Source organism: Mus caroli, unplaced genomic scaffold (assembly GCF_978045245.1).
Source record: "Mus caroli unplaced genomic scaffold, Mus_caroli_1 scaffold_13, whole genome shotgun sequence".
In the NCBI taxonomy this organism is placed as follows: domain Eukaryota; kingdom Metazoa; phylum Chordata; class Mammalia; order Rodentia; family Muridae; genus Mus; species Mus caroli.
In genome coordinates, this window is record NW_028227268.1 from 5,568,664 (window position 1) to 5,596,265 (window position 27,602).

General features: G+C 49.5%; 1 protein-coding gene across 3 annotated transcripts; it reads left to right on the forward strand.

Annotated features, from left to right (window-relative positions):
* Positions 1-3,958: 3,958 nt before the first annotated feature.
* Positions 3,959-26,517, forward strand: Prpsap1 (phosphoribosyl pyrophosphate synthetase associated protein 1). Of its 3 annotated transcripts, XM_021177560.2 has the most exons (11): positions 3,959-4,265; positions 6,208-6,260; positions 8,407-8,473; positions 11,829-11,873; positions 17,124-17,296; positions 18,360-18,475; positions 18,884-18,939; positions 19,667-19,812; positions 24,349-24,419; positions 25,042-25,188; positions 25,813-26,517. In XM_021177560.2, exons 1-11 carry the CDS (start codon positions 4,096-4,098, stop codon positions 25,969-25,971), a joined length of 1,203 nt encoding a protein of 400 aa, XP_021033219.1. In that variant the 5' UTR covers positions 3,959-4,095; the 3' UTR covers positions 25,972-26,517. The 3 variants fall into 3 exon arrangements, with proteins under 3 accessions (XP_021033219.1, XP_021033220.1, XP_021033221.1); XM_021177561.2 differs by lacking the exon at positions 11,829-11,873 and having other exon boundaries at positions 17,109-17,296; XM_021177562.2 differs by lacking the exon at positions 11,829-11,873.
* Positions 26,518-27,602: the final 1,085 nt, after the last annotated feature.

Consider the following 27,602-nt stretch of genomic DNA (forward strand, 5'->3'; position numbering starts at 1 on the left):
TTTTGGTGTTGTTTTTTGTTTGATTGGTTTAGTTTTTCTTTTTTTTTCTTTTTTTTTTTTTTAAAGATTTATTTATTTATTATATGTAAGTACACTGTAGCTGTCTTCAGACACTCCAGAAGAGGGCGCCAGGTCTCGTTACGGATGGTTGTGAGCCACCATGTGGTTGCTGGGATTTGAACTCTGGACCTTCGGAAGAGCAGTCGGGTACTCTTACCCACTGAGCCATCTCACCAGCCCTGGTTTAGTTTTTCAAGACAGTGTTCCTGTGTGTACCTCTGGCTGTCCTGGAACTCGCTCTGTAGAGTGGGCTGGTATCTAACTCAGAGACCCCTCCTGCCTCTGGTGGGATTAAAGGCGCGTGTGTCACCACCACCCGTCAAGATGGAGTTTTGTTAATGGGATGTCAGGGAGGGTCATCTGGGTCATGTGTCCCCTTGTTCCTTGTCGAAGGGGAAGGGAGGATGGTAGGACTACATTCAGACAGCTACTCACTGGATCCCTGGGAGCCTACTTCTCTGCTCCTGGAGACAAAAAAAAAAAAAAAAAAAAGAAAAAAAAAAGAAAAAAAAGGAAGGAAGAAAGAAAGAAAGAAAGAAAGAAAGAAAAAAAAGAAATGGCATGCACATGCCTGAAACCCTGTCTCGTATCATGGACCCTCGTGCTGCAGTTTATCCTTGGCCTTCTCTGATAAGACTCCTGTTTCCAAATTACTTTATTACAAAGAGGTAAGAGGACAGTGGGTGGGGAGATAGGGAACTTGGCTCGGTTGGTAAAGAGTTTGCTTGATCACACTAAACCCTGGAGTCAATCCCCAGCCAAACATAACATGGGTGTGGTGATGCAGGCACTTGGGATGTGAAGGTAGGAGGATCAGAGTTCAAAACCATCCTCAGTTACATAGGTCACTGTTGACTCCTCCCCTCCCCACACACACTCGGAGGAGGAGGAAGAGGGGGAGAGGGGAAGGAGGAAGAAGAGGAGGAGGAGGAGGAGAAGAAGGAGAAGAAGAAGAAGAAGAAGAAGAAGAAGAAGAAGAAGAAGAAGAAGAAGAAGAAGAAGAAGGAAGAGGAGGAGGAGGAAGAGGAAGAGGGAAAAGAAAGACACAGACACCTACAGAACTAATTACTTACTGTTGAGTAGAAAGCCTTACACCCCTTGAGAAATCTATATAGATTTTGGCCTAAGAATAAAGGCAAATGGTTTGCTTTTTCTGTAGGAAAGTTAGTTTTTATTCCAAAAGCAATGGAGAGCCAGATTTATTAGGGAGTGCGGCGGAGGAGCTCAGGCTGCCTGCTGTGTGCAGGGATTGCAAAGTTCACACCTGCTTAAGTGTCACAGTTAGCATCTAAATCCCCATTGGATGCTCCCATCAGTATGGGATGCTCCTCCCATCAGTATGGGATGCTCCTCCCATCAGTATGGGATGCTCCTCCCATCAGTATGGGATGCTCCTCCCATCAGTATGGGATGCTCCCATCAGTATGGGATGCTCCTTCCGTCAGTATAGCATGCTGCCATCAGTATGGGATGCTCCCATCAGTATGGGATGCTCCTTCCATCAGTATGGCATGCTGCCATCAGTATAGGATGCTCCCATCAGTATGGGATGCTCCCATCAGTATGGGATGCTCCTTCTATCAGTATGGCATGCTGCCATCAGTATGGGATACTCCCATCAGTATGGGATGCTCCTCCCATCAGAAGTGCTGGAGGTCTGAGACAAGGGGAGATGACTGTGGACGGCTCTCACTGAGGAGCCCTTGGTAGCCCTAGTCAGACACTTGTGAACGGGCAAACAGATTGGAAGGAGCCCTTGTTGCTTTGATTTTTTTTTTCAAACCTACTTTTCATGATGGTTCTTAAATGCTTCAGCCTCCGCTCTAGCCCACCGCTCACCTGAGGCAGTGGAAAAGAACGGTTACTAGGATACGGGGGGAAGCGGACCTGTTTAGAAATGGTTCTCTGCAGCGATTTCAATCTCCAGCTGACTTTCCAAAGAAAACTGAAGTATCCACTTCAAGCCCTCACCATACACTTCTGATATCAAGATACTCCATTTTGGCTCTGACCAGAAGCAATGGATCCAGTCGATTTTGGATTAAAACTGGCGAAACCAGGAACTTAAATACATCATCTCCCCTTTCGTATTTCCTCAGGTATGTGTCATAGTATGAGATGTGTTGGGGGCCAGGAATCGCCTCACAAGCCACACAAACACTGATCTCAGTCAAACTGGGATAGTTTATTGAGCAGATGCCCCAGGACTGGTTGACGAGGGTCACGGTCCAGATTCAGGTTGCCAAGGTCATGAATGTGTTTTGTAAGTCCCTTCCTTGCATAAGATATGTATCAGCAATCGGTGATTCTTGCAAGACACTGAAGCTTCACCCTTGTACTGTGGTCCCTGGTGTCTGGCCCTTGAATAACACTGAGGGAATAGGAAGACAGAAAAGGGTACCTGCCATGCGCTACTTAAAGAGCGGGAAGGGAACAGGCCTAGTACTGTGGTTTAACACGAAACAGGTTATGAGGTGAGGCCAGAGAGCTTATTGGCTCTTCCTGATTAGGTCTAGTGTAATCAACCTTGGGGGTCACAATCTGAGTCCAAGTCAGGTCTGGCCACCGTCTTCAATATGTTAATTAAAATTGCAACTTGGGCACGGGAGGGAGGGATGGCTCAGCAGTTAAGAGCACTGAAGACCCAGCAGCCCACCACTGACTCCAAACTACAGTTCCAGAGAATCTGACACCCTCTTCTGGCCTTTGCGGGCACTGTGTATGCACGGTGCACAGACACAGAAAGACTCAATGCTCAGGCAGATTTCTGAGTTCGAGGCCAGCCTGGTCTACACAGCAAGTTCCAGGACAGCAGGGCTACACAGAGAAACCCTGACTCGAAAAGCCAAATTAAGTTAAATTAGATTAAATTAAAAGTCGAATTGAAAACAGAAAGCAGAAAAGGGAGATTTATTCAACCTGGCAACATCGGTAAGAGGAACAGAGGAATCCAGAGAAGACCACAAGTCTGTCCTCTGTCCAGAAGTGAGATAAAAATGTAAGCTTGAAGGCCGAGGATTTGCCACCTAAGCTGTCCCTTCCAGGGCGCGGTCCCGACCATCATTGAGATGCCCTTGCATGGGCTTCAGCCTCAGCCTGTAAGGTGGTCTGAGAAATCGCTGGAGCTCTGTGAAAGCTGTTTCTGGGAGTCACGTTCTTTTCTTTTCTCCCAGCATGACATTCCTGAGGTGGGTGGGGGGAATCTTTACCTCTTTGGGGTCCGTTTTTCAAACAGTCTGATAGATCGAGAGGCTCAAATGTCCCTTTGGGATGGCTTCATCTCTGCCAGGCCTATTTACACAAAAGTAAATGAACACACGCGCCTTCTGTATTTGCACAAGGCGAACTCATGCGGGCAGAGCGGCTGGCTGGGGTTGAGAGGGACGGGTGGGAGCGAGGGCGCCGCTGTGATGGAGAACTGAGAACAAAAACGGGCAGGAGTGCAACCTTGCCTCACGCGCAGACACAGGGATAACATCTAGAGAAGGCCTTCATGTCCAGATTCTGGAGCAGTTAGTTTAAGTGCCCGCAAAAGGGAAAGGGCCGGCTGTCCCTTTTCAAATAAATCCCAGCCTGCGCAAGCGTGGAGGGGAGCGCCGGAGGCTCGTTCATCATAGAGGCGTGAGGCTAGATTGTCTCCGGTCCCTGGGCGGACATTTTAGTTCCTGGCAGTAAATTTGAAAACATTTAGAAGTACCGCTAAACGTGGCTGCACCTCCCAGAATAGTGAACATTAAAATACCTGTCCCTGGAGACTCAAAATTAGGCGAACACGCGAGTCAGCGGCGCCTGTGTCAGAGGAGGCTCTCCATGCCATGCCCAACTCCCTGCCCTTTTCCGAGATGGCGGCGGGGGCGGACGCTCTAGCTGCTCGACTCGGTATCCCGGAGGGGCGCGGCCTGCCGCGGGGTCCGGAGGAGGCTGCGGCGCTCGGCTGCGCCTTCGGTGCTGCTTGGCGATCCGGACGCGTCGGTGTCGCGCCTCGTCCCTCTGCGGCCCCGCGCGGACCGCCGTAGCCGCGCCTCGGGCCGGAGGATGCCCAGGAAGCTGCTGCTGCTGCCCCCGCTGTCCGCGTGCTCTGCTCTGCGTGTCCCGCGGGCTCGGCCCGCCGCCTCGCCGGCCATGAACGCAGCCCGCACCGGCTACCGAGTCTTCTCGGCCAACTCCACGGCCGCCTGCACGGAGCTGGCCAAGCGCATCACTGAGTAAGCGAGGTGGTCCCCGGGGTGGCCCTGGCCCTTCTCCCCGCCACCTCCACCTTTGCACCCGGGAGCAGCAGCTTTGGGCCGACTCCCCAACCCCGTCCCAGGGCCGCGGCGCACTCTTAACCCTAGAGAGGTTTCCTGCGCTTGCCCTGAATCTGACCATCGCCATTTCCAGGCGTCCCTAAAGCGACAGGCGATGTGGGTCCATCCTAGACCGAAGGGTTAGGACAGTCAGGGAGAAGGGAACTCAGAAGTACTTCGGGCTGGGCGGGGGAGAGCCGCGATTACAAGTGTGTAGGATCGGTTGTACAAAAAAAGTGTTTGCTTAGGGGTGTGTGCGTGTGTGGTATAGCGTTAACCACTGACCTCAGGGGACCGTGGGGGCCCTGAGATGTCTTTCCAGGCTTGTCTGTTGTTACCAATGCTGGATGGATGAGGGACGTGATTTTTTTTTTTTTATTTTTTAAACCTTACTTACAAAATGTGGGTGCTTCTATGGGGAAGGGATGGGAGCGTGAGCCTGAACTTGGCGGAAATCATGGAGAAGAATCCTGCAGGGCAGAGCCTCCCGGTGCCCCGCTGATAATAACCGGTCTACTTAAAAGCCCCCTTTCAATTTTGGAGAAAACTAGAGCCCTGGTATAAAGAGCCTTAAGGGCCCTTTGTGAAATAAGCTTTTTAGTAGTACGTATCGTTTCTCCTCTCCTTTATGGGACAGAGATTTATCGTAGCTCCTGCTGGCCTGGAACTTAGTGAACGGATGAGGCGTGAACTCAAGAGTTCAAGCCGGGAGATCTGCCTGCTTCTGCCGCGGGAACACCACACCCATCATGGGCTTTGGTTTTCTGAGATAAGGTCTTATGACCCTGGTCACACTCTAAATGGTGTGATTTTTCTGGCCTTGGCCTTTCCGATGCTGGCAGTACAGGTGCACACCTGGACTCCCCGGCGTAAATGACTTGACTTTGAACATTTAAAGTCATTTTCATATTTCAAAAGTTCTTAGCTCCACCTGTTTTATTATCAGTTGGACTTTGAAGTGGGTTTAGGAGAGTATAGGGAGACAGTCAGCTGCTGCTCTCCGGTTTCTGTTTCTTCTTTTCAAGATTTATTTATCATGTATACAATGTTCTGTCTGCATGTGTGCCTGAAGGCCAGAAGGGGGCGCCAGATCTCATTACTGATAGTCGTGAGCCACCGCGTGGGTGCTGGGAATTGAACTCTGGACCCCTAGAAGAGCAGCCAGTGCTCTTAACTGCTGAGTCATCTCTCCAGCCCTCGTTTCTATTTCCAACCCCTGATTATTTGTCTTTCTTGTCCAGGCCAAGGATCCCTTTAAACATTGGAAGTTGAACTTGTTTGTACTGGGTCAGACTTATCACACGTGACCTTGCCTTGAGAAAGCTCTAGCTCCACTTTAAAAATTAGTGGTTTTGGGCTGGAGAGATGGCTCAGCAGTTAAGACTACTGACTGCTCTTCCAGAGGTCCTGAGTTCAATTCCCAGCAACCACTTGGTGGCTCACAACCACCTGTAATGAGATCTGATGCCTTCTTCTGATGTGTCTGAAGACAAACAACTACAGTGTACTCACATATAAATAAAACAAAGGAAAAAAATTAGTGTTTTTGCCTTTTTGTTATGCTAATTTCAGTAAGCTTTGTAGACCAGGATAGATAGCCTTGCAGAGATCCTCCTGCCTCTGCCTCCCAAGAGCTGGGATTAAAGGCGTGAGACACCACACCTGGCTTTTTTTTTTTTTTTTTTTTTTTTAAAGTTTGGTCTTGCTAGTAGTCCTGGCTGGCCTGTTACTCACTATGTATCCCAGACTGGTCTTCAACTTACAGCAATCCTCCTGCCTCAGCTTCCAGAATGCTGGGTTAATTAGTTACATGCTCTTAACATCTTGTTTTGTTTTGTTTTGTTTTGTTTTTGTGTAATAGACGTCTTGGTGCTGAATTGGGGAAATCTGTTGTATATCAGGAGACCAATGGAGGTAAGCTAAAAGTTGATTTTTTTTTTTTTTTTAATTTGGATTTGTTGTTATTGTTGCTGCTGCTACTGCATTATCTCATGTAGCCTGGCCTGGCTTAACCTCTGAATCCTCCTGCTTTGCCGCTAGTGTTGGATTACAAGCAGTCTCCACCACTTCTGACTCAGCTTCCTTATTCCATTCATTCATTTATGATAGGTATTAACTATATAGTCCATCCAAGCCTCAAATTCCCCACCCCCCTTCTTCTGCTTGCTCCCGCCCATAGGTTTTTTTGTTTTTCATTACGGATGGTTGTGAGCCACCATGTGGTTGCTGGGAATTGAACTCAGGACCTGCAGAAGAGCAGTCAGTGCTCTTAACCACTGAGCCATATCACCAGCCCATGGCCTCAAACTCTTGATCACCGTGCTGGGAGCTGGGTCTCTCCTTCTACCCTGTGGGCTTCAAGGGGCCAAATGCAGGTCATCAGGCCTTGTAGCAAGGACCTTCACCTTCTGTGCCATCTTGCTGGACCAGCCCCTTCAGCCTCTCATGTCCTGGGATTGTAGGCATGTACTCTCATGCCCAGCTGATAGCTTTCTTTTTTTGGTTTGTTGAGACAGGGTTTCTCTGTACAGCCCTGGAACTCACTCTGTAGACCAGGCTGGCCTTGAACTCAGAAATCCGCCTGCCTCTGCCTCCCAAGTGCAGGGATTAAAGGTGTGCGTGCGCCACCACCGCCCGGCTGCATTTTTTTTTTTTTTTTTTTAAGCATGCTTTTTTGCTTTGTTTACTTGGATGCACTAGAACTCACCACCCTAGCTTAGTACTTGCCCTGCCTTGGAGCCCGGTGGCACCATCACCTCCACGGTTGGCTTGCTTTTACAAGCAGACAGGACTCCAGTTTTGCTGTGTTACTTGTGCAGTGGGTGTGCATTGTGCATGCAGGTGTGGGGCTCAGAGGACAGCCTTAGGGGATCAGTGCTGTTTTATTGAAGCAGGGTCTCATTGTTTCTGCTGCTCTGCATAGAACGTACAGCAGGAGGGCTGGGGTTGTGGATATGAGGCTGTGTGTGTGTGTGTCTGTGTGTGTGTGTATGTGAACGCAGAAATGTTTTCTTCAAGCATTAGAGGTCTGCATCCTCTGTTCCCTTGCTTTAGATTTTCCGTACTGAATCACATGCCCTGTGATAACAAGTAAAGGAGAGATCTGTAATTTGTCTTTTCTTCTGTTTGGTGAATATGTCTTAAACTTGCTGGGCGGTGGTGGCACACGCACGCATTTAATCCCAGCACTTGGGAGGCAGAGGCAGGCGAATTTCTGAGTTCGAGGACAGCCAGGGCTACACAGAGAAACCCTGTCTCGAAAAAAAAACAACAACAAAAAAAGGCTTTTCTCAATCAGAGATCAAGGGTGGGAGGGCCCCCAACCTCCTTTATGGGTGGAGCCATCCCTGGACTGATGGTTCCGGGTTCTATAAGAAAGCAGGCTGAGCAAGCCAGTAAGCAGTGCCCTCCATGGCTGCTGCATCAGTTCCAGCCTCCCGGTTCCTGCCCTGTGTGAGTTCCTGTCCTGCTTCTCTCAGTGATGAGCAGTGATGTGGAAGTGTAAGCTGAATGAACCCTTTCCTCCCCAACTTGTTTTTTGATCATGGTGTTTCGATGCAGCAATCGAAACCCAAAGACATAACCTTAGCAGCTTTTTTCTCTTAAGATTTAGTTTTCATTCATTTATTTATGTGTGTCACGTGTGGGGGCATCCAAAGAGGTAAGGAGAGGGTATCGGATGTCAGTGTGGGAGCTGCAGTTGGGGCGATGGAAGAGAAGTGATGAAGGCTCTCCTGTCCATCCCTGCAGCAGGGCTCAGCATCCCTGGAACTGAGGCAGGGACAGAGTCCAAGTGTCAGCAGCCTCCTGTCTAGCTCATCCTGACAGGGATGCTAAGATTCAAGTTCTCTTTACTGCAGACCCTGTCTTCCGTGTCATTTTGGAAATGTTTGACACATTTGTTGGTTTTGTCTTACCCCAGCCTTAACCACTGTGTACCGTGTTCTAGTTATGATTACACTAGGTGAGGCTGCTTGGCTCCCTCTTTACCCAGCTACTGTGTGTTTACTGCACCATCAACTGTTTTCTTAAAAATTAACATTTTTTTTTTCTCCTTCAGAAACAAGAGTTGAAATCAAAGAATCTGTTCGTGGCCAAGATATTTTCATTATACAGACAATACCCAGGTAAGACTTGGCACCACTTCAGGTGTCCATTTTTCTCTGGGAAATTTCCTGCTGTAAGTGGCTGTCTTTTCATGTGACCGGTAATCCAGGGTTGATTTCTGTTGTTTTGTTCAAGGTCTGCCTGGGGTGCAGACCCAGTGAAAGCCAGGCTGGGTCGAGTAGTGAGGTTGCCTCAGAAGTCAGGAAATGCCGAGCATGTACACTCACTGTTAATCCTAACACTCCTGAGTGAGAGTTCGAGGGCAGCCTAGGCTACACAGCAAGTTCCAGGCCAGCCAAGGCTGCACAGTGAGACTTTTTGTCTTAAAAACGAACCAAAAAAAAAAACACCTTGTTTTTTGTTTTTTTCTTTTACATCACTTATTGGGGGTGTATTTTCATGTGTTGTGCACATGGGCAGAGAGAACAGCTGAGAGAGGTTAGCTGTCTAGTACTTGTTCTACCATGAGACTTAGGAGTGGGTCTAACCCTCATCATCAGAATTGGCCACGAGTGTCACTGAGCCAGCTCACTGGCCCTCTGCAATGGTTTTAAGATCCACTGTGAAAGTAAGAAAGAGGGTTGGAAAGATAGCTCAGTTAAGAACACTGACTGCTTCTCCCGGGAGGACCCAGGTTCAATTCCCAGCACCGGCATGGCAGCTCACAACTGTAGGCATAAGTTTTTTTGCAACCTACTTTTAATAAGGGTCCAAGCTCTCTCTCCTCTAGCCCACCTCCCAGCAGAGGGAGTGGAAGAGAGAGTCATTAGGATGTGGAGGAAGTGGACCTGCTCAGCCATAGTTCTTTGGGGGTGAGCTCCATCTTCTTGGGCAGCAGCTCATTCCCATAGCAAATGCCACATACGACTCAGCAGCTGCAGTCCAGTCCTTTCAGCAAGCAGACACTAGGCAGCTGTAGTCCAGCCCTAAAGAAACCGCCTGGCTCGCCAACCGGCCTGAGGCGAGGCTGCAGAAGCAGCAAGCTGCCTCGGGAACCTCACGAGCAGTTCTTGGGTGAGTTGCTCTTAATGGTGGGGTTATCACATGTTGAGCTCAACGATGCTATGTATGGTAAAACCAGTACATGCGAGTCTTTACCAAAGAATAGCGAGGCTGACTGAGCAAACCAAACCAAGGCTCAGGGACTGTCCGTCCCCCACTGTCTGTGGGGTCATATTTATACCCCTTCATCAAGCGGTCTTTCACCTGTGTCTGCTTTAGCAAGACATCCTTTCCCTCTGTGCCCCAGCAAACCATGATTTGGCACAACTAACTTTCCAAAGAACTACAAGTTTCTGCTTCACACAACTCTAGTGTCTAGTTTTAAAATTGCTGTCACCTTTGCCCATGATCAGACCGCACTGTGGCCCCTCCCGGCTTCCCTTTTGTTTACCTGCCTTTGCCCTGGACTCTGGGGATAGAGGACACTCACACAGCTTGTTATTTTACAATTTGCCTTCTTGGCACAGTTGCTGAATGCAGATATCACCTGCAGGAAAAGCTCTACCGTTACCAATTTATTGTCTCTCCTCCTACCCTAAATGTAGTGGCTCGTCCCACCTAGCCCATGCCAGACATCCTTGACCACCCGTCTGTAGTAGAGGCCAAAGGCCCTGCCTAGCTTCTCCCTTCCATCCCCTGCCCCCGGAACCCTCCACCCCCCACTGCCCCATAGGCCTTACATGATTGTTGGTGTTTTTCCTTCTCCAAAGTATGGCAGAAAAGGTTGCCCCCCTCTCCCTCCCTCCCTCCCTCCCCTCTCTTGTTCCCTCCTCCTCCTCCTTCTCTCTCTCTCTTTCTCTCTCTCTCTCCCACCTAGCATTAGTACACAAGGCTCTGCTCACAGAAAGAGACTCATCGCACCTACACATGTCCAGTGAGTCCACGTCCCCTCCTCTGCTGCCTTCTTTACTGACAAATTAAGAAGCATTTGGGGAACAGGGCGTTGGCATCAGAACCTCCCGTACACACAGTTGTCTGGAACGCTGAGATCTGACCCCTTCACACAGATACAGGCAAAACACCAATGCGTAGAAATAAAAATAGCTCAGTGGTGGAACACTTACCCAGAATGGGCAAGGTCTTGCACTGTCCCTAGCCCTGTCCAGAATAAGAGAAGAGCTGAGAAGCCATGGAAGTGACCTGTACAGTCCTTTCTTTTTCCCCTCTAGCACTGGACAGGTACCTTAAGGAATGGCAGATGCGTGGGAAGCACTCGCTGTCCCGCTGGCCGGGTGCAGGTGTGATGAGTCCCCTTTCTCATGATGAGCGGAGCCTGTGTCATTTTCTGACTGCTGGGTTTTGATGCTGCGCTATGCATTTTAAAGGAAGCCTCTTACTGTGTGTGCTTGTATGTGTACCTAATATTGTCTGGTGTCCCAACACCCTTTTGCCAGTCCCCAGCAGACTGCTGACTTTGAACCTTACAGAAGTAGCAGTAACCTACCCAGAAGTCTGTTTCCTTGCTTTTCTTACGCTGCCTCTGCCCAGAGACGCCTTCCCTCAAAAGTTCATGCCTCTTGCTCACTCAGACCTTTGTTCAAACAGCATGGGATTAGACGGCTTTTTTTTTTTTTTTTTTGGTTTTTCAAGACAGGCTTTCTCTGTGTAGCCCTGGCTGTCCTGGAACTCACTCTGTAGACCAGGCTGGCCTCGAATTCAGAAATCCGGCTGCCTCTGCCTTCCAATTGCTGGGATTAAAGGTGTGCACCACCACTCCCGGTTGATTAGAAGGCTTTTATTTCCTTGGCGGTCTGTGTGGCTGCCCCGAGCCTCCTCAGTTTATCCTTTGGCAATGAGCATTGCCATCTCTTTTTCTCTTACCACTAGAGTTCCTTGGGAGATGAGAGCAATTTTCAGAAAACCCTAGGTCCTTGGCAGCCATCTTAAATTACCAGATTCTGTGGCCCTTGAATGAGGGTGGAGAAGGATGGAGTCTCTGGCATTTTATTCTCACGGGGACCAGCTTTTTCCACTAATGCTTCTCTAAATCCAAAGTCAGGGCCAGGTGTCAGTCTCTTAGCTGGCCCTGGGCTGCAGCAGAAGGTGGAGTTTGAGCTTCCATTTTCCATTTCCCTTCTCCAGGAAAAGCTGTGCTGCCTGCTCTTGGGGTACCTTTGTTATGTCTATTGATTGTCAGAATGGGCCTTGAGGCTTGTGGGGAGGAGCTAAGCTAGGAGACCCTGTTGATTTGGGTGTGGCAGATGACACATATGGCATGGAGGGGCTTATGAGCCTCCTCCCTGCTGATTGTTAGCACTGTGTAACGTGCTTGACCATTCAAGCATGGCTGTTAGATGGGGAATTAGTGTCTTGTTTTCAGGATGTGTTGGGAGGATCAAGACTGACATCTGGACAAAATATCTTCTGGTTTAGTTTTGATGCTGAGGATGGAAGTTGGGACTTGCGCATGTTAAACAGGTGAGCTGCTAGCCTGCTCCAGTGCATTCTTTTTTTATTTTTCAAGACAAGGTCTCTCTGTGTAGCCTGGGCTGTCCTGGAACTCACTCTGTAGACCAGGCTAGCCTTAACTCAGAGACCCACCTGCCTCTGCCTCCTGAGTGCTGGGATTAAAGGCCTGCACCACCACCACCACCCAGTCAGAAGGGTCTTTTTTTAAGCACAGGGTCTCTGTATGTAGCCGGCTGGCCTTAAGCCCTCCATCCTCCTGCCTCAGTTTTTAGTAATGGGATTAGGCATGTCCCACCACAGCCAGAGGCCTTGAGAATTGAGTATACTGGCCTTAGCCATGGAAGAACCCCTTTGTTCTTGCAGGAGGAGTGTGGGCACAGACGTGTGCCTGTCTTGAGGACATGTCTTCCCTTTCTTAAGTTTGTTTCTCTGGTGCTTGCCACACAGTGCTAAGACAAAGCCCAACCTTCCCAAGTGTTTCCTACATCTCCCCCCACCCCCGTCCCCCTGTGTCTTAAAGTGCATTTTAAAATTCCTGTGCACACATACACCACAGCACATGTTTGAGGTTAGAGAATAACTTTAGGGAGTTGGGACTTTCTTCTCTGTCATGTGGGTGCTGGGGACTAAACTCAGGTCCTTAGGCACTTTACCCACATGGCCCCATTTCCTATGGCTTTTAAGATGACAGGGTGGGGAGTAGGCGTGTTGTCATTGTGTGAGTATCCTGCAGACAAGGACTGGACATGGCAATCCCAACACGTTGTCGTGTATGGAGGGAAGAGGACAGCGAGTCGGAGGCCTGCCCTGCCCACATCTGTACGGGGATTCGGGGCTGGAGAGAGGGCCCAGGGTAGGAGGACTTGTTCTTTCTGAGGACCTGAGTTAGCTTCCCACCCACATCCCTAACTTCAGTTCTAGGGGCTCTGACACCCTCTTCTGACCTGCATGGTCACCAGGCACACATGTGGTGCACATTCATACATGCAAGCAGAACACTCTTACACATACATGAATAATAGATAGTCTTTTTAAAAATACTATGTAGGGGGCAGGACGGCTCGGAGAAAAGCTCCCTCTACCAAACCTGACAGCGATCTCTAGAGCCAGCATCAGGGGTAGGGATCTCTCCATGAGACACACACACACACACACACACACACACACACACACACGAGAAGATTTAAAAAACTAAGTGGAATCCACACAGGGCTAATCAGTAGTTGGGGTAGGGCGGAGTAAATCCTACCCATTACTGTGTCCCAGTGCTTGGCAGGTACAGGCAAATTCATATGGATATTGTGTTGTATTTCCCTAGCCCACATTAAGTTTTGTTTATTGAAATGATAGGACAACCAGAGCTGACTCTTAACGCAGAGTAATTGCCCTAAAGAAAGAAACACTGGTGAAAAATTCAGCTGGTTCTACTTATGTATGCAGTGACTCCAGAGCCCGCGAGGAGCTGGAGCTTCACAGACAGAGCCACGGCCGCCAAGTCCTCTCAGCCACACAACACTGCCTGAGTCCAATTGTCAGGACAAAGGCTCCATCCTCACGTTCCTGACCAATAGAGGCTGAGGGCTGGAGGATGCTGAATTCTTTTTGTTTTGTCCTTGAGACAGGGTCTCCATAGCCCTGGCTACCTGGAGTTTGCTATGTGGACTAGACTGCCCTCAAACTCAAAGAAATGGACTTGTTTTTGCCTCCTGAGAGCTAGGATAAAAATGTGCATCACCATGCTTGACCGTGGGTGTTGAATTCTTTGGTATAGATTTACTGGGAAGAGGGAAAAAAAATGGAACGTAGGAAATCAGTAAATCCCGAAATCAGGACCTCTCAGAAGTCACTTTTTACTGTGTAGCCCTTCTCTCCGTGGACTCTGCAGAAGCCATGCGTCTAATGTATGTGTATAATGTGCCAAATCAAGACTCCTGGTGTTGAGAGTGTTGAGGCAGGCAAATCTCTAAGCTCGAGGCCATCCTGGTCTACCCTGTTTCAAAACAAAAACAAAACCCAAAGGAAAAAAAACCATCCACTGCGTGGATGAGGCCACGCAGTGTTGGCAACTGGGACGTAATCAATGCTCGCTTTACCCCAAGGCTGCCCAGGTTAAAGCTGTGTGATGTCTGCTCTGGAGCCTGGGTGTTGACTTCTTGTCACTCACCTGCTGTCCTTCAGGTGCTGTGTGTGCATCTGCCTTAACATTCACGGTCACAGTGCACAGCAGTGAGGGTGAGCCGCTGAGAGTGGCACTCCCACTGAAGCACTGTAGCATAAGCATAAGTCTGTTTTTGCATGAGGAATATTGCTACTCGATTGATGTCTGCTGCTTGGCAGAGATGACTGTGGCAGGAGTGGCCCCAGTGTGTTCCAGCCTGCTCCTGGGATGGAGAATTCCCAGGTGCCTTGAGAGTGTGTGCTTGCTTTGGGTCATTGACCAACATATGCCAACCTTGGGCATTGTCACTGTGGAAATAAAAGACAAATGCTCCAGCGTACCCTAGAGAAAAGAAGTAACTGTCAAGGAAGGGACTCACCCAGGGTCCAGGGGGAGCACTGCAGTTGTGAAGATAAGCCCTCAAGTCCGTCATCCCTGCCCTCTGAGAGACGGGTTTGTTTTGTGTTTCAGATTCATTATTGTGTGTGTGCAAGTGCCCTCAGACCACATAGGGCAATGGATCTTCAGGAAACCTCTATGCTGGAAACTGCGCTTGGGTCGTCTGCTAGGATAGAAACACTCTCATTACTGCTGAGCTAGCCAGAGAGATGGGTTTTTTTCCTTTGGGTTTTGTTTTTGTTTTGAAACAGGGTAGACCAGGCTGGCCTCGAGCTTAGAGATTTGCCTGCCTCTGCCTCCTGAGTGCTGGGATTAAAGGTGTGTGCCACCACATCCAGCTTTCAGAGAGTTTTTTTTGTTTGTTTGGTTTTTTATTTTTTTCCGAGACAGGGTTTCTCTGTGTAGCCCTGGCTGTCCTGGAACTCACTCTGTAGACCAGGCTGGCCTCGAACTCAGAAATCCGCCTGCCTCTGCCTCCCGAGTGCTGGGATTAAAGGCGTGTGCCACCAACGCCCGGCCAGAGAGATGTTTTTAAATCAAGATTCCTATAGTGGCTATTACAGATGTAAGAAGTAGATTGTTGACTGTTAGGTCATTGTCCCTGTGAGGAGTGCTTCATAGTTGATGGGAGTCACCAGAGTTACACTTCTCTCTTGGCTCTTGGTACCTGCTTATCTCAGAACCTAGGAAGTTACAGGTAGTCGGCCATGTGACTGAGTCCAGGGTCAAAGCTGGGAGACAGGATGATTCCCCGTCTCAGGTATTCATTTGATAAGACTTTGCATCCTGAAAAGCGGAGACCTGGTGGGGGAGAAAGTCCCAGGCTATGGGAAAGAGACAGGAGGATCTCTTTATTGCATTGTGGGATTAAAAAAAAAAAAAAAAAGGGCTGGTGAGATGGCTCAGTGGGTAAGAGCACCCGACTGCTCTTCCAAAGGTCCGAAGTTCAAATCCCAGCAACCACATGGTGGCTCACAACCACCCGTAATGAGATCTGATGCCCTCTTCTGGTGTGTCTGAAGACAGCTACAGTGTACTTACATATAATAAATAAATAAAATAAATCTTTAAAAAAAAAAATGAGAATAACCAAGCCCTGTCTTGCACTAAGTCAGTGTGTCAGCGCCTTTGCATCTTCTCCATGCCTGTATCCCTTTCTTTTCTTTCCTTTTTTTTATAATTTACTTATTTTTGTTTATATACATTGGTGTTTTGCCTGTATGTGTAACGGAGTTGAACTCTGGAACAGACGTTATAGACAGTTGTAAGCTGTCATGTGAATGCTGGGAGTTGAACCTGGGTCCTCTGGAAGAGCAGCCAGTGAGTGCTCTTAACCACTGAGCCATCTCTCCAGCCCCTGCCGGTGTCCCTTTCTGTCCTCATCTCTAAGAACATTTTCTTGAGTGGGTGAGTGGTCGGAGGAGTAACTCCAAAAGTGGGGATGGGATGGGCAAGCCAGAGAGGGGGGTGTCATTTAGACCAGACTGGCCTTGAACTTACAAAGATCACTTGCTTCTGTTCCCCGATGCTGAAATTACAGTGTGCATGCCATGCCTGGCTCACATACAGAAGTGTGGCTTAGCACCGCTTTGCTTTCACTGGTCTCTTGACTCAGGGATGATCTTATTTCTGATACAGATACTAGGAAGAGTACTTGAGGTTGGGAGTTTCGTGAGTTTAATGTTGAAGAATAAAACTGTCAGTAAGAGGAGGTCCTTGGGCTGGTGAGATGGCTCAGTGGGTAAGAGCACCCGACTGCTCTTCCGAAGGTCCAGAGTTCAAATCCCAGCAACCACATGGTGGCTCACAACCATCCGCAACGAGATCTGGCGCCCTCTTCTGGAGTGTCTGAAGACAGCTACAGTGTACTTACATGTAATAAATAAATAAATCTTTAAAAAAAAAAAAAAAAAAAAAGAGGAGGTCCTTGCAGCTCCTCAGTCCCAGATACAATGCCTTCAAGGCAGGCAGCCTGGTCCGCACAGTGGGCTCCAGGTCTGCCTGGCAACGTAGAAAGACCCCGTCTCAGAGGCAGAGGGGGAGAGAGGGAGGACTGGGAGGCTGTCTTGCAAACTAAACAGCCTCATTTGGTCTCGCTAGATGGTGGTGGTTTGCACTCTTTCTTTAGCGTGGGTGGCCTCACTTCCACTTATCTGCTCTAGAACTGCATCTGGAAAGCCAGAGGAGAGGGTATATGAGAATGAGGGGCATCTGCCAGAGAGGTGGGGGCAAGAACTTGAGCTCTTCCAGAAAAATCCATCCCCTCACCTCTGCAGAGAAGCATCTGTTCCCATAGGAACCACCTCCCCTCCTCAGATATCCTTCAGGGTCCTGTTTCCTTCTCTGTCTCTCTCTGTTAGGAATGTTTCAGGCAAAGAAGGGATGAGGGACTGTGAGCTGTTCCAAGGCCTCCCCACTCCTTCCCTTCCCCCAGGAAGACAGAGTGCTTTCTCTCAAGGCCAGCGGCCACCTGCATCTGCACCCCTGGCTGCATGCCAGCATGTGTCACATTACGGTTGCTGATGGGACAGAGATGAGAAGGAGGGGTCATTGCTAGGGTTTGAGTGACCACTGTAGCTGATCCAGCTGAAAGCGGAGTTGCTATACTTGCCCTGCCTAGTGGCGGAAGCTGAGGGCTCTGCGGTTGTCAGTGTTGTGAGTATATAGGTTTCACTCCAGAATACAAGTCTTTACTGTTTTAGAGACGTGAATACGGCTGTGATGGAGCTGCTGATCATGGCGTATGCACTGAAGACCGCCTGCGCCAGGAATATCATTGGCGTCATCCCCTACTTCCCCTACAGCAAGCAAAGCAAGATGCGCAAGAGGGGCTCCATTGTGTGCAAGCTCCTGGCATCCATGCTGGCGAAAGCTGGTGAGTGTGGGCAGAGGCCCTGGGTCCCAGCGCGATGGTCAGGCTCCTCCTCAGTGTCTGCTTCGGGACCTGTCTCTCTACATGCTGTGCACTAAAGACATCTTGTTTCCTTTTACATTGTTTGGAAGGGGTGTATGGGCTGAGGTGACATTCTTCAGAGGTGTGACATCCTCTGTCTCTAGAGGGATCTGCTTCAGCGACTTCTCTGATCTGTTTTTGTGTTCTTGTCATCTGTATTTTAAGTGACAGGCTTGTCTTTCTTGTGACCTCTGGAGCATCAGACCTGACTCGCTGTTGGTCTGAGTTAGGTGCATTGTTCAGAGCGAGAATTGATCAGGATTTTTCTTTAAGAGCTTCTGGCAGTTCATGCTCCGGTCCCTGTGTAGAGCAGTGCGTGCGTCCTAGCCTGTGGAGTAGACAGCGAGTTAGCATCAGCCAGTACCTGAGGTTTCTTTCCCCTGTGTGACATCTGTGAGAGTGCTGGTTCTCTGATCCACCAGATTGGTGACCTTTGAACTCCTGCAGTGTTTGTAGTGTCCCCTTTCTCTGCTCCGCTGTCACACCATCTTTCCACTGGACGCCCAGCGTCTTGCACTTGGGCCGTGAGTCCCTCCTCTTCTGTTGCTCTGCTGCTGATCCTTTTGACGTAGCCATGGTCTGTAGCAGCGATGGAGTTTATATTCTTTGATGTAGGCCTCCTGTTTCAGCCCTGCTACCACTTCCCATTTACTCCCTGTTCATATTTCGGCTTCTGTCTGGCTTTCACTTTCACTGCGCAGAAGGCAGTTCGCCCCCCCTCTCCCCCCACCCCACCCCACCCCACCCCCCCCACCCCCGCCTCCGTCGGCTGTGCTTCTTCATCCCTGGCTCCTGGGCGTTAGGCTGGGCACTCTACTCCATGCTGTGCCCTGAAGACTAACAGTAGCAGCGTTTGTGCCCCTAGTTCACCGTGCCCCTGCCTTCAGTCTCCTGAGAGGAGCAGGGCTAGAGCATCTAGTTTGCATCCACTGTGGCCATTTACTTGTAGGGGAGGACTTTGTAATTTTTTGTTTTAAAATTTCAGGTTTAACTCACATTATCACTATGGACCTTCACCAAAAGGAAATACAAGGCTTTTTCAGCTTTCCCGTGGACAACCTTAGAGCCTCACCTTTCCTGCTTCAGTATATCCAGGAAGAAGTGAGGAGCCACCAGCCACCTCCCATGTCCCCAAAGAGATGCTGTTTAGGTTTTCCCTGGCGTCAGAGTTCAGTACGGAAAGGCACAGTTACCCAGGAGCTCTCGCTGCGGCCGAGCCCACCACGGCCAGATAGGCTCAGCGTTTAGTTATGGAGGGCCGTGTTTTCAGAGACTTTAGAAGTTAGAAAGCACATTTCCTCCTTAGCACTTCATGCTTGTGGTTTCTAGAATGAAGCGTGTGACGTTTCTGGTATCTCGGTGTAGCACAGCTTTCTCATGGAAGAACTGATCATACGGGAATGTCCTCATGAACTCCAGCGCATTGCTGGAGGAAAACCTGTATCCAGATTTAGGTGTTTTTTTATTTTTAATAATGCTTCAGTATTTTTATTTTTCCTCCAAATCTAGATTCCAAATTACAGAAATGCAGTCATTGTAGCTAAGTCTCCTGATGCTGCAAAAAGGTAAATATGGCGGGCACTTCTCATCCCAGTGCGGCCGTGGCAAGAACTAGTGTGGGGATCCAGGGCCGTCCTAGTATGGCCAGTAAGAGCGCATGGGTTCTCCTCTCCTGCCTCACTGTCAGGCCCACTCAGCAGCTTCATCTCTACGCTCCAGACATCATGGGTGCCTCTCGCACTGTGTTGCTCAGTCTGGAATTCTCCCAGTCTTCAGGGAAACGGAGACTGAGCACTTAGCAGTGATCTTATTTGGGTTTTGAAGACAGTGCGTCCTTTGTGTACACCAGGCTTTTTTCAGGCTCCCTTCCTTCATAGCTGAGGATGACCTGGAAATTCTGACCTTTCTGCCTTTACTTCTGGAATGCTGCAATTAAAGAGAGTCACTCTGCCCTGTTTATGTAGTGCTGGGAATCAGACCCACAACCCCACGCATGCCAAATGAGCACTCTACCAACTAAGCCGCATCTCCAGTCTGCCACTGATTTTTGAAACATTGTTTTGAACAAGGTTCTGGAAATAGCTTTAAGGAATACTGGGGAGAGAAACCCCAAATTATCGAGACTCCAACAGTAGCCCTTGAGGCGTTTATCTTCTGGCCTGGTTTATAGAAATGGCTCTTTGTGCCCCCTCAAAGACTGAATGCGGGTTCTGTCTTGTGATCACTAGAGTGGGGCTGTGGGCTGGGCGTTCTTCCCATCCGTGTCACCGTGGCCAACCATTGTCTTCTCAGGGCTCAGTCCTATGCTGAAAGACTCCGCCTGGGGCTGGCTGTGATCCACGGAGAAGCGCAGTGCACAGAGCTGGATATGGACGACGGTCGGCACTCGCCACCCATGGTCAAGAACGCCACGGTGCACCCAGGCCTGGAGCTGCCCTGTAAGATTGCACCACCTTTGCTTGTGAACCTTGGTGTGAATTAGAGGCTCTTCGAGCTGTTTAGTGCTCTTTAAGTAATCGAGTGGTATTGTCTTGACTTCCCCATTCATAAAAGAAGAGTTAGGGGTTCCCTCACACAGCACAGTTGGCTAGGGAGGCTTGTAAGTGTGAATGTGTACCTTTAGTGTGCAGCTGTGTGTGGCGGTGTGGAGCCCAGAGCCTTTGCTTGTACTTTGGTAGTTGGCATGGCTTTGGGTTTTGGCCATTAGGCCTCTTTACCATTTGTTTGTTTTAGTCGGGCAGTCTTGGACCTGGTATCTGACTAAATTGCTGCTCTTACTCCAAATGGGTGAGCAGCTCCCTTCCACAGACACTCTGGCACTGACAAGGGCTGTACACTGCAGAGAGGCCTAAGGGGTTTACAGAAAAGAGAGTAAATCTGCCCGGGAAACGGTCACAGAGTAGCAGGGAGAAGTACTGCAGTTGATTTCGGGGCCCCCTGGCTCAAGTGTAGGTACTCCCCATCTGTTAAAAGGAGTGTACAATATGCTTTTAGCTTTACTTGGATTTTTGTTTTTTGAGGATTTCATTATTTTACGTTTTTTAGAGCTAGACACTGAATTTGGCTGTAAAAAGTACGGGTGTGCGCTGCTCTCTTCACAGAGTCTGCCGACAGAACAGTGCTGTATGCTTCCTGTAGCTTGAGCCTGGGCTGTGAGTCTCAGGCCCCTTTCTTTATTCCTAAGTATTTGAGTGTGCAAAGGAAACCATGGGTCTCACCCAGGACTCCCCCAAGGACTGTCACCTAAGCTCCAGGCCTTATCACTCCCCAGTGTCCTGTAGAGCAAGAGGAAAACCTTTGTCTTTTTGTTTTGGGTTTTGGCCCAGGGCCTGGTCTGTGGCTGCACATTGAATGCAGTTGGCGAGTCTGTAGCCTTATTTAATCCAGAGTGGCTCCTCTGTGCTTAGTCTCTGATGACCTTGATACCGGAGGGCAGCACAAGCCAGTTATTTTGTAGATTGTCCCTTAATTGGGACTCGTTTATGTCCTCGTGCTTAGATGCAACTTTGAGTATTTGGCAGGAATGTCACAGGAAACACGTGGTGTGTCCTGTTGCTGGAGGGGCTGATTTCGGCGTCTTGGTTAAAATGGTGTCTGGCAGCCTTCTTACTAGGACAGTTCCTTTTTTTTCTCTTTGTCAGTAGTGTGCTGTGAATCCCCACCTCCCTTCAGACTTAGCCTTTATGGATCGTTCTCACCAACTCAGTTAGAGAGTCCTGATTATTGGCAGATGGCCTCTTTTCTTTGTTGCTGCTGGATTTAAGACAGTCTTGCTTTGCAGCCTGGGTTGGGCTTTTGAGATTCCCTAGCCAGTGGCAGGGCAAGATTACTAACTCACACCACCACGCTTGGGGGGTCGGGGGGGAGCACTCAGGTGCCTGCAGAGGCCGAAAGAGAGTGGCGGATTCCTTGTGGGCATTTGTGAGCTGTGTGCTGTGGATGCTGGATCCACGACGGAGCGGCAAGCATCCTTAGCCGTCAAGCCATCTCCAGCCTCCCATACCCCACACGCCTTTTTTTTGGGGGGGGGGGGTTTGGTTTTTCAAGACAGGGTTTCTCTGTATAGCCCTGGCTGTCCTGGAACTCACTTTGTAGACCAGGCTTGGCCTCAAACTCAGAAATCCGCCTGCCTCTGCCTTCCGAGTGCTGGGATTAAAGGCGTGTGCCACCACGCCCAGCCCACACACCTTTTTAAGATGGTATCTAACTGTGTTGCCTACCTGGGCTCAGACTTTTGGACTGAAGTACACTTGTCTTGGCCTCCCTCATTCCCTCATAGCTACAAGTTCACACCACTTTACACAAGCAACCTGGAGCTGAGTTCTGTTGAGAGGACCTTGATATGTGCCCAGGCTGGCCTGAAATTCTCAATGCTCCTGCCGTCCCCTCTTGAATGCTAGGATTATCATCTGTCACCATGCCAGGCTGTCTAAATTCAAGAGATTTCCCTGATTCTGATGGGAAACAAAGACAGATATATTAAAATTGGACCAGAAAGTGGGGGTGGGGGGTGGGGTGTCTGTTGTTTGAGACAGGGTCTCATGTGGCCCAGGCTGGCCTCAGACTGGTTATGTAACTGAAGGTTACTTAGAACTTCTGACCTGCTGCCTCATCCTCCTGAGTACTAGAGTCAGGATGGTGTTGGTGCTGCCGTCCCAGTTTTATGTAGTGTTGGGGAATCAAACCAAGGAAGAGGCTTAGGCGTGCTGGGCAGGCCTGCTCCTGGCTGAGCTGTCCCCAGCCCTGGCTGGTCTGTGCTGTTGCTTGGAGAACAGTCTCTCATAGCCTGTTGTCAGTTATGAATGGGTTTATTAAGTATATAACAAGCCGGAGTAAAAGGATAGGGAGGGAGGGAAAAATAGATGATTGATTGGTTGATTGATTGATAATGAAAAGAGAAGGGGGCTGGTGAGATGGCTCAGTGGGTAAGAGCACCCGACTGCTCTTCCGAAGGTCCGGAGTTCAAATCCCAGCAACTACATGGTGGCTCACAACCATCTGTAACAAGATCTGACTCCCTCTTCTGGAGTGTCTGAAGACAGCTACAGTGTACTTACATATAATCAATAAATAAATCTTTAAAAACAAAAACAAAAAAAAAAAAAGAGAAGAGAAACCCTCTCTGCACCCAAGTAAGAACAGAGAGAGAAAAAAGGAACACACAAGTGGGTGATCACATCTTTAAATTGGGTGCCCACCCCACCCCATCCAGCAGGAACCTGGGAAGCCTGAGTTCCGATTGAGCCTCCCACCATAGTGGCTCCCTGCATCCCTCTCCCACTGCGTGTGCTTTTATACCATGGATAAAAGTGACCTCTGCAGATGGTCACACCTAGCCATTCCTACTCTGTTCTTGAATTGATTTTGTTGTTGGGGATTTCTTTGGGGTTTGGGGGGGTTCTCCTTCCTCCCCGTCACACAGTTGAGCAGAGTAGCGCATCCCCAGACCTTGGAGACCGTGTGGATACAAACATTCTTGAATCTGAAATACGGTGTAAGGGTGGGGTGGAGACAGCCATGCTTCCAGAGAATTCTCAGTGATTCAAGCAGCACCGGGCAGTTTCCCAGCATGACACACATTACAGCTGACTTGTTGTATTTGAAATGGAACCCGAGACTTAGGGCGTCACACGGTGCAAGCACTGTGTCCCTGGGTTACTCTCCAGCCGCCTTAGTGTGGATAGACGTGGTCAGTCCTGGAGCTCTATGCTTTACGGTGAATGAGAAGACGGTGATCTGGTAGTTACACCTTCAAGTCCTGATTTCCAGGGAGATGTGTAGAGCAGATATTTAAAACTAAGGCTGCAGTGTCTAAATCAGGTTCTTTTTTTTTTTTTTTTTTTAAAGATTTATTTATTTATTATATATAAGTACGCTGTAGCTGTCTTCAGACACTCCAGAAGAGGGCGCCAGATCTCGTTGTGGATGGTTGTGAGCCACCATGTGGTTGCTGGGATTTGAACTCTGGACCTTCGGAAGAGCAGTCGGGTGCTCTTACCCACTGAGCCATCTCACCAGCCCCTAAATCAGGTTCTTAAAAAGTGAGCCTAGCCGGGCGTGGTGGCGCACACCTTTAATCCCAGCACTTAGGAGGCAGAGGCAGGCGGATTTCTGTTCGAGGCCAGCCTGGTCTACAAAGTGAGTTCCAGGACAGCCAGGGCTACACAGAGAAACCCTGTCTCGAAAAAAAAGTGAGCCTAGTGCCCCTTGATGGGACTGTCTGTCATGTGGGTTAGTAGGACAGCTTGTCTACAGTTCTTTGTCTGCCTGGCCAGGACACAATGACAAGGCCTGCTCTCCTTATTGGGGAGGTTGTGGCTTCTCCCCTGCTCTGTTGTACGATTTTCCTACCTGTGCTGGGACAGCCCTGACACAGACCGTCACAGTTGTTCAAATGTAGCCAGTTTCGCCTGAGAGAAGAGGTGGATGTTGAGAGTGACTGCAAATTGTGATGGCTGCCGTGCAGACATAAACTATCTCATCCGTGTAGTTTACACCGGTTATAGAGCGAGATGGTACAGTTGTGTATGCTATGTAAAGTAAAATAGCAAATTTACCCTTTTGTGTGATGTTATTTATATTTTAGTTTTGTGTGCATGAACATTTGCCATACATCTGTCTGTGCACCACATGTATGCCTGGTGCCCTTGGAGGTCAGAACAGTGACTAGAACCCCCCGGAGCTGGAGTTAGAGGGGTTTGTAAAACACAGTGTGGGTGCTGGGAACAGAACCCAGGACCTCCATAAAAGCAACTTCTCTCCCTCTAACTCCTACCTTCTATTCTCCCATAGTGTAGCTGCTAGAAAATTTCAATGACTTTTCTGTCTGTGCTGGTGTTTCTGTGAGCAGCCGGTTCTTGAGAGTCCGTCTGAGAGGGGTCTGTGTGTTCGGTTGGTCAGTGTGTGCTGGAGCCTGCCACCGGGGTGGTGGCTACAGCTCCCAACTAACTCAGTCTTGTGCTGTGTTTTGCTAGTGATGATGGCCAAAGAGAAGCCACCAATAACAGTGGTCGGAGACGTCGGGGGACGCATTGCGATTATAGTGGTACGGACCATGTGTCGTTGTGTTCATGCACAGAGGTGACACTGCTGGCTGTCAGTGTGGGTCCATGGTGGATTTCAGTGGATCCACCTGCCTTCCCTTACTCTCCTTTAAGAGAGTAGCAGATTTACCTAATACTTAAATGGACAAAATTAACATATGTAAAAGCCTGGTACCTCCCACAGGAAGATTGAGCCCCGTGACCCTTCATCACTGGGATTCTGGGTCCCCTCAGACCAGCTCCCTTGATCATCCATACACTTCAGGACCATAAGACAAGCCTTTCCCATTGTCAGGGTGGGGGGGTTAGAGGGTCACAGCAGCAGCAGTTCCCCTTGGGACAAAGCAAGTGGCTTGCTGGCTCTCTAGAACAAGTATGAGGGAAGGAAGCTGCCCTGGCAGTCATCATGAGGGCTCCAGCTGCCGTGTCACACGTACTGGACTAGAGTGCCTCACTGCTCCAGCCACTCCTCCCACACAGTGCCTTGCTAGCTTGCAGTCCCAGAGTGCTCAGCTCTCAGCCATGGTTTCTAATAGGCTGACCCACGTGTGAGAGAAGAGCAGGGACTTGTGTCTTTCTCAGCTGGGGAGAGGGTGACTTGACTGTACCTGCCTCTACTTACAGGATGACATCATTGATGACGTGGAGAGCTTTGTTGCTGCTGCAGAGATCCTGAAAGAGAGAGGTGCTTACAAGATCTATGTCATGGCCACGCACGGCATCCTGTCTGCTGAAGCCCCCCGTCTGATTGAGGAGTCCCCCATTGATGAGGTTTGTCTCTGTAAGGGCTTAGGACAGTGAGCTTGAGTCCGGCTGAGCTGCTGTGCTGACTCAAGAGTTAAGATGCCTCATCTCTGGCTGGGGCACAGCTGCCTGAATGTTCTTTTTGCTTTCAACCTTGCTCAGGCAGATGGCTGGGTAGGAATTGGGATTTACATGAAAATTTGTTTCATGTCATTAGAGTCACATGTGGCACCTGAATTCTTGACAATAGTTGAGTGGCGATGGGTCTGGGCAGTGCTAGGACAGAAGGTTTGAGCCTTGGATGCTTGGTTTGTAAAGTCTGTACTTTAGCAGATGTGATTTTTATGTTTGTAATCCCAGCAAATGAGACATGAATTACAGTTGCGCCCTATTCTAAGTTACATATCAAAACCCTGTCTCAAAATGAAAGCCAAAAAGCCAAGTCTGGGGTGTAGCTCAGCGGTAGTGCGCTCACCTCGCCTGTGTGAAGCATTCAGTCCCCAGTACCACTACAGAAACCCCTCTGCAGCAAAAGTTTTGTTTTGGGGCTTGGACTGTGGGCATTAAATTAAATGTTAGATAATGCTTTTCTGCATAGCCACTTCCTGGCTCACCTGCATAACTGTGTACTCTCTGTCGCTTTGTAACTAGGTGGTGGTGACGAACACTGTCCCTCACGAACTTCAGAAACTACAGTGTCCCAAGATAAAGACTGTGGACATCAGCCTGATTCTTTCTGAGGCGATTCGGAGAATCCACAATGGCGAGTCCATGGCTTACCTCTTCCGGAACATCACAGTGGATGACTAGATGACAGGGAGCTGCCCTGACCTGCAGAGGCGGACCGACACAGCAGCGTGTCAGCCTGCAAATGGGCTGCAGTTAGGGAGTCTCTACCAGGCTGCTGGCTCCCTTCTTCCCCTATCTGCAGAGTGCAGTACCTATCTGGAATGTGTTCTGCTGAAGAAGTAGGCATCCAGTTGTAGGCTGGTAACACCTTGCAGTAAGACAAGAAGCCTGACCGCCCGTGACTGGGTGCATGGCACAGCCCTCCTGTCCCTGTCGTCAGCCTTGCTCTTAGTGCTGAGCAGACCCTGACGGTTTGTTCACTGGTGTCTGCTCTGGGAAGGCAGCTGAGCCGCCTTGGCACTGGTGTGTGCAGTTGTCCTCTCCCTGCACAAGGTCAACTGAATCTGTCAGAGTCACTTTTCTTTCAGAAACTGCTGTGCCTGCTGCCATTACACAACGAAGTGTCCCTGCCTGCTTTCACTGAGCTAGTCAGATGAGAGAGTAGCACCCTGTCCCTCAGAACTGTGTCACTCGGAAGCTGCAAATAAAAGTTCCTTGTCTCCCTTGGGTCTTCAGTCGGCTGCTGAGCTCCCAGCTCCTCCTAGACCGTGACAAGCCTGTCGGTGCTGTGCAAGAAACTGGGTTCAAAACAGGGATCAGGTCCATGGCTTCAGTGAGCCACAGATGTGTCTCCCACGGCCTCCATTCCCTTCCTAAGCACTGTGGGCACATCTGTGTGTGTGAATTGTGTGATTTGGGCAGTTCTGGGGGTTGGACCTAGGGCCTCCTGCATGCCGGGTAAGTGTTCCACCACCGAGCCTTGTCGCCAGTCCCTAAAAAAGGTGAACTGAGTGATCATCTTCCGTTGTGAGCTGTGGTGCATTGCTGAAGAGACTGCACTTGGCGGCCAGCACAACCCTAGTCTGCACTGTCGGAGGCCTTCTGCAAACACAGCAGAGCTTGGATCTTTGAGCCTGCTCCAGTTCAGAGCCAGGAGTCAGAGAGAAAAGGGCCATCCCACGAAAGGAAGAGGACTTGCTAATGGGCTCTGGCAGACAGGAAGGAGTCTCATTTGTATGATTGTATTTCACTACAGGGAAGTTTCCTCCACTCTTTTATCCCTTAATGATGAGGAAGCTTCCCAACCCACAATTAGGACCTTGTGCACATTGGCCTTTTCAAGCTCACAAAGAAGCTTGCCTTCTGTGAATGGGCCACATAGGGAAAAACTGAGCAAAGGACTCCGGTCATTAAGATAATTAGCTTGGAGGCAGAGAAAATGTTGTAGCCTAGTGGGCAGGAGAAGCACACACACGCGCACAAGCACACACACACACGGAGAGGGGTGTGGGTGTGTGTGCTTGGAGGCAGAGAAAAGGCTGTAGCCTAGTGGGCAGGAGAAGCGCACACATGCATACACACACATGGAGAGGGGTGTGTGTGCCTGTCCGCCTGTCCAGTGCTTTGTTCTCCAAGACATGAACAAGGATGGATGCTTGCTGTTTTGGCTAGGCTGGCTGGCTGGACCTGTGAGCCCCCAGTGCTGGGGTTTCAGGCATGTGTAGCTATGCCTGGCCTTTGAAATGGGTTTTGAGGTTTCTCATGTTTGGGTCACAGTGTTTTTTACCCTCTGAGCCATCTCCCCAGTTTCA

Excerpts from the sequence above, each read along its gene's own strand:
- Prpsap1 (XM_021177560.2), top strand. The coding sequence starts at position 4,096 with ATGCCCAGGAAGCTGCTGCTGCTGCCCCCGCTGTCCGCGTGCTCTGCT. Across the intron at positions 8,474-11,828 it reads ATTATACAGACAATACCCAG|TTTTGATGCTGAGGATGGAA; the intron begins GTAAGACTTGGC and ends CTTCTGGTTTAG. Across the intron at positions 18,940-19,666 it reads TCTCCTGATGCTGCAAAAAG|GGCTCAGTCCTATGCTGAAA; the intron begins GTAAATATGGCG and ends TTGTCTTCTCAG.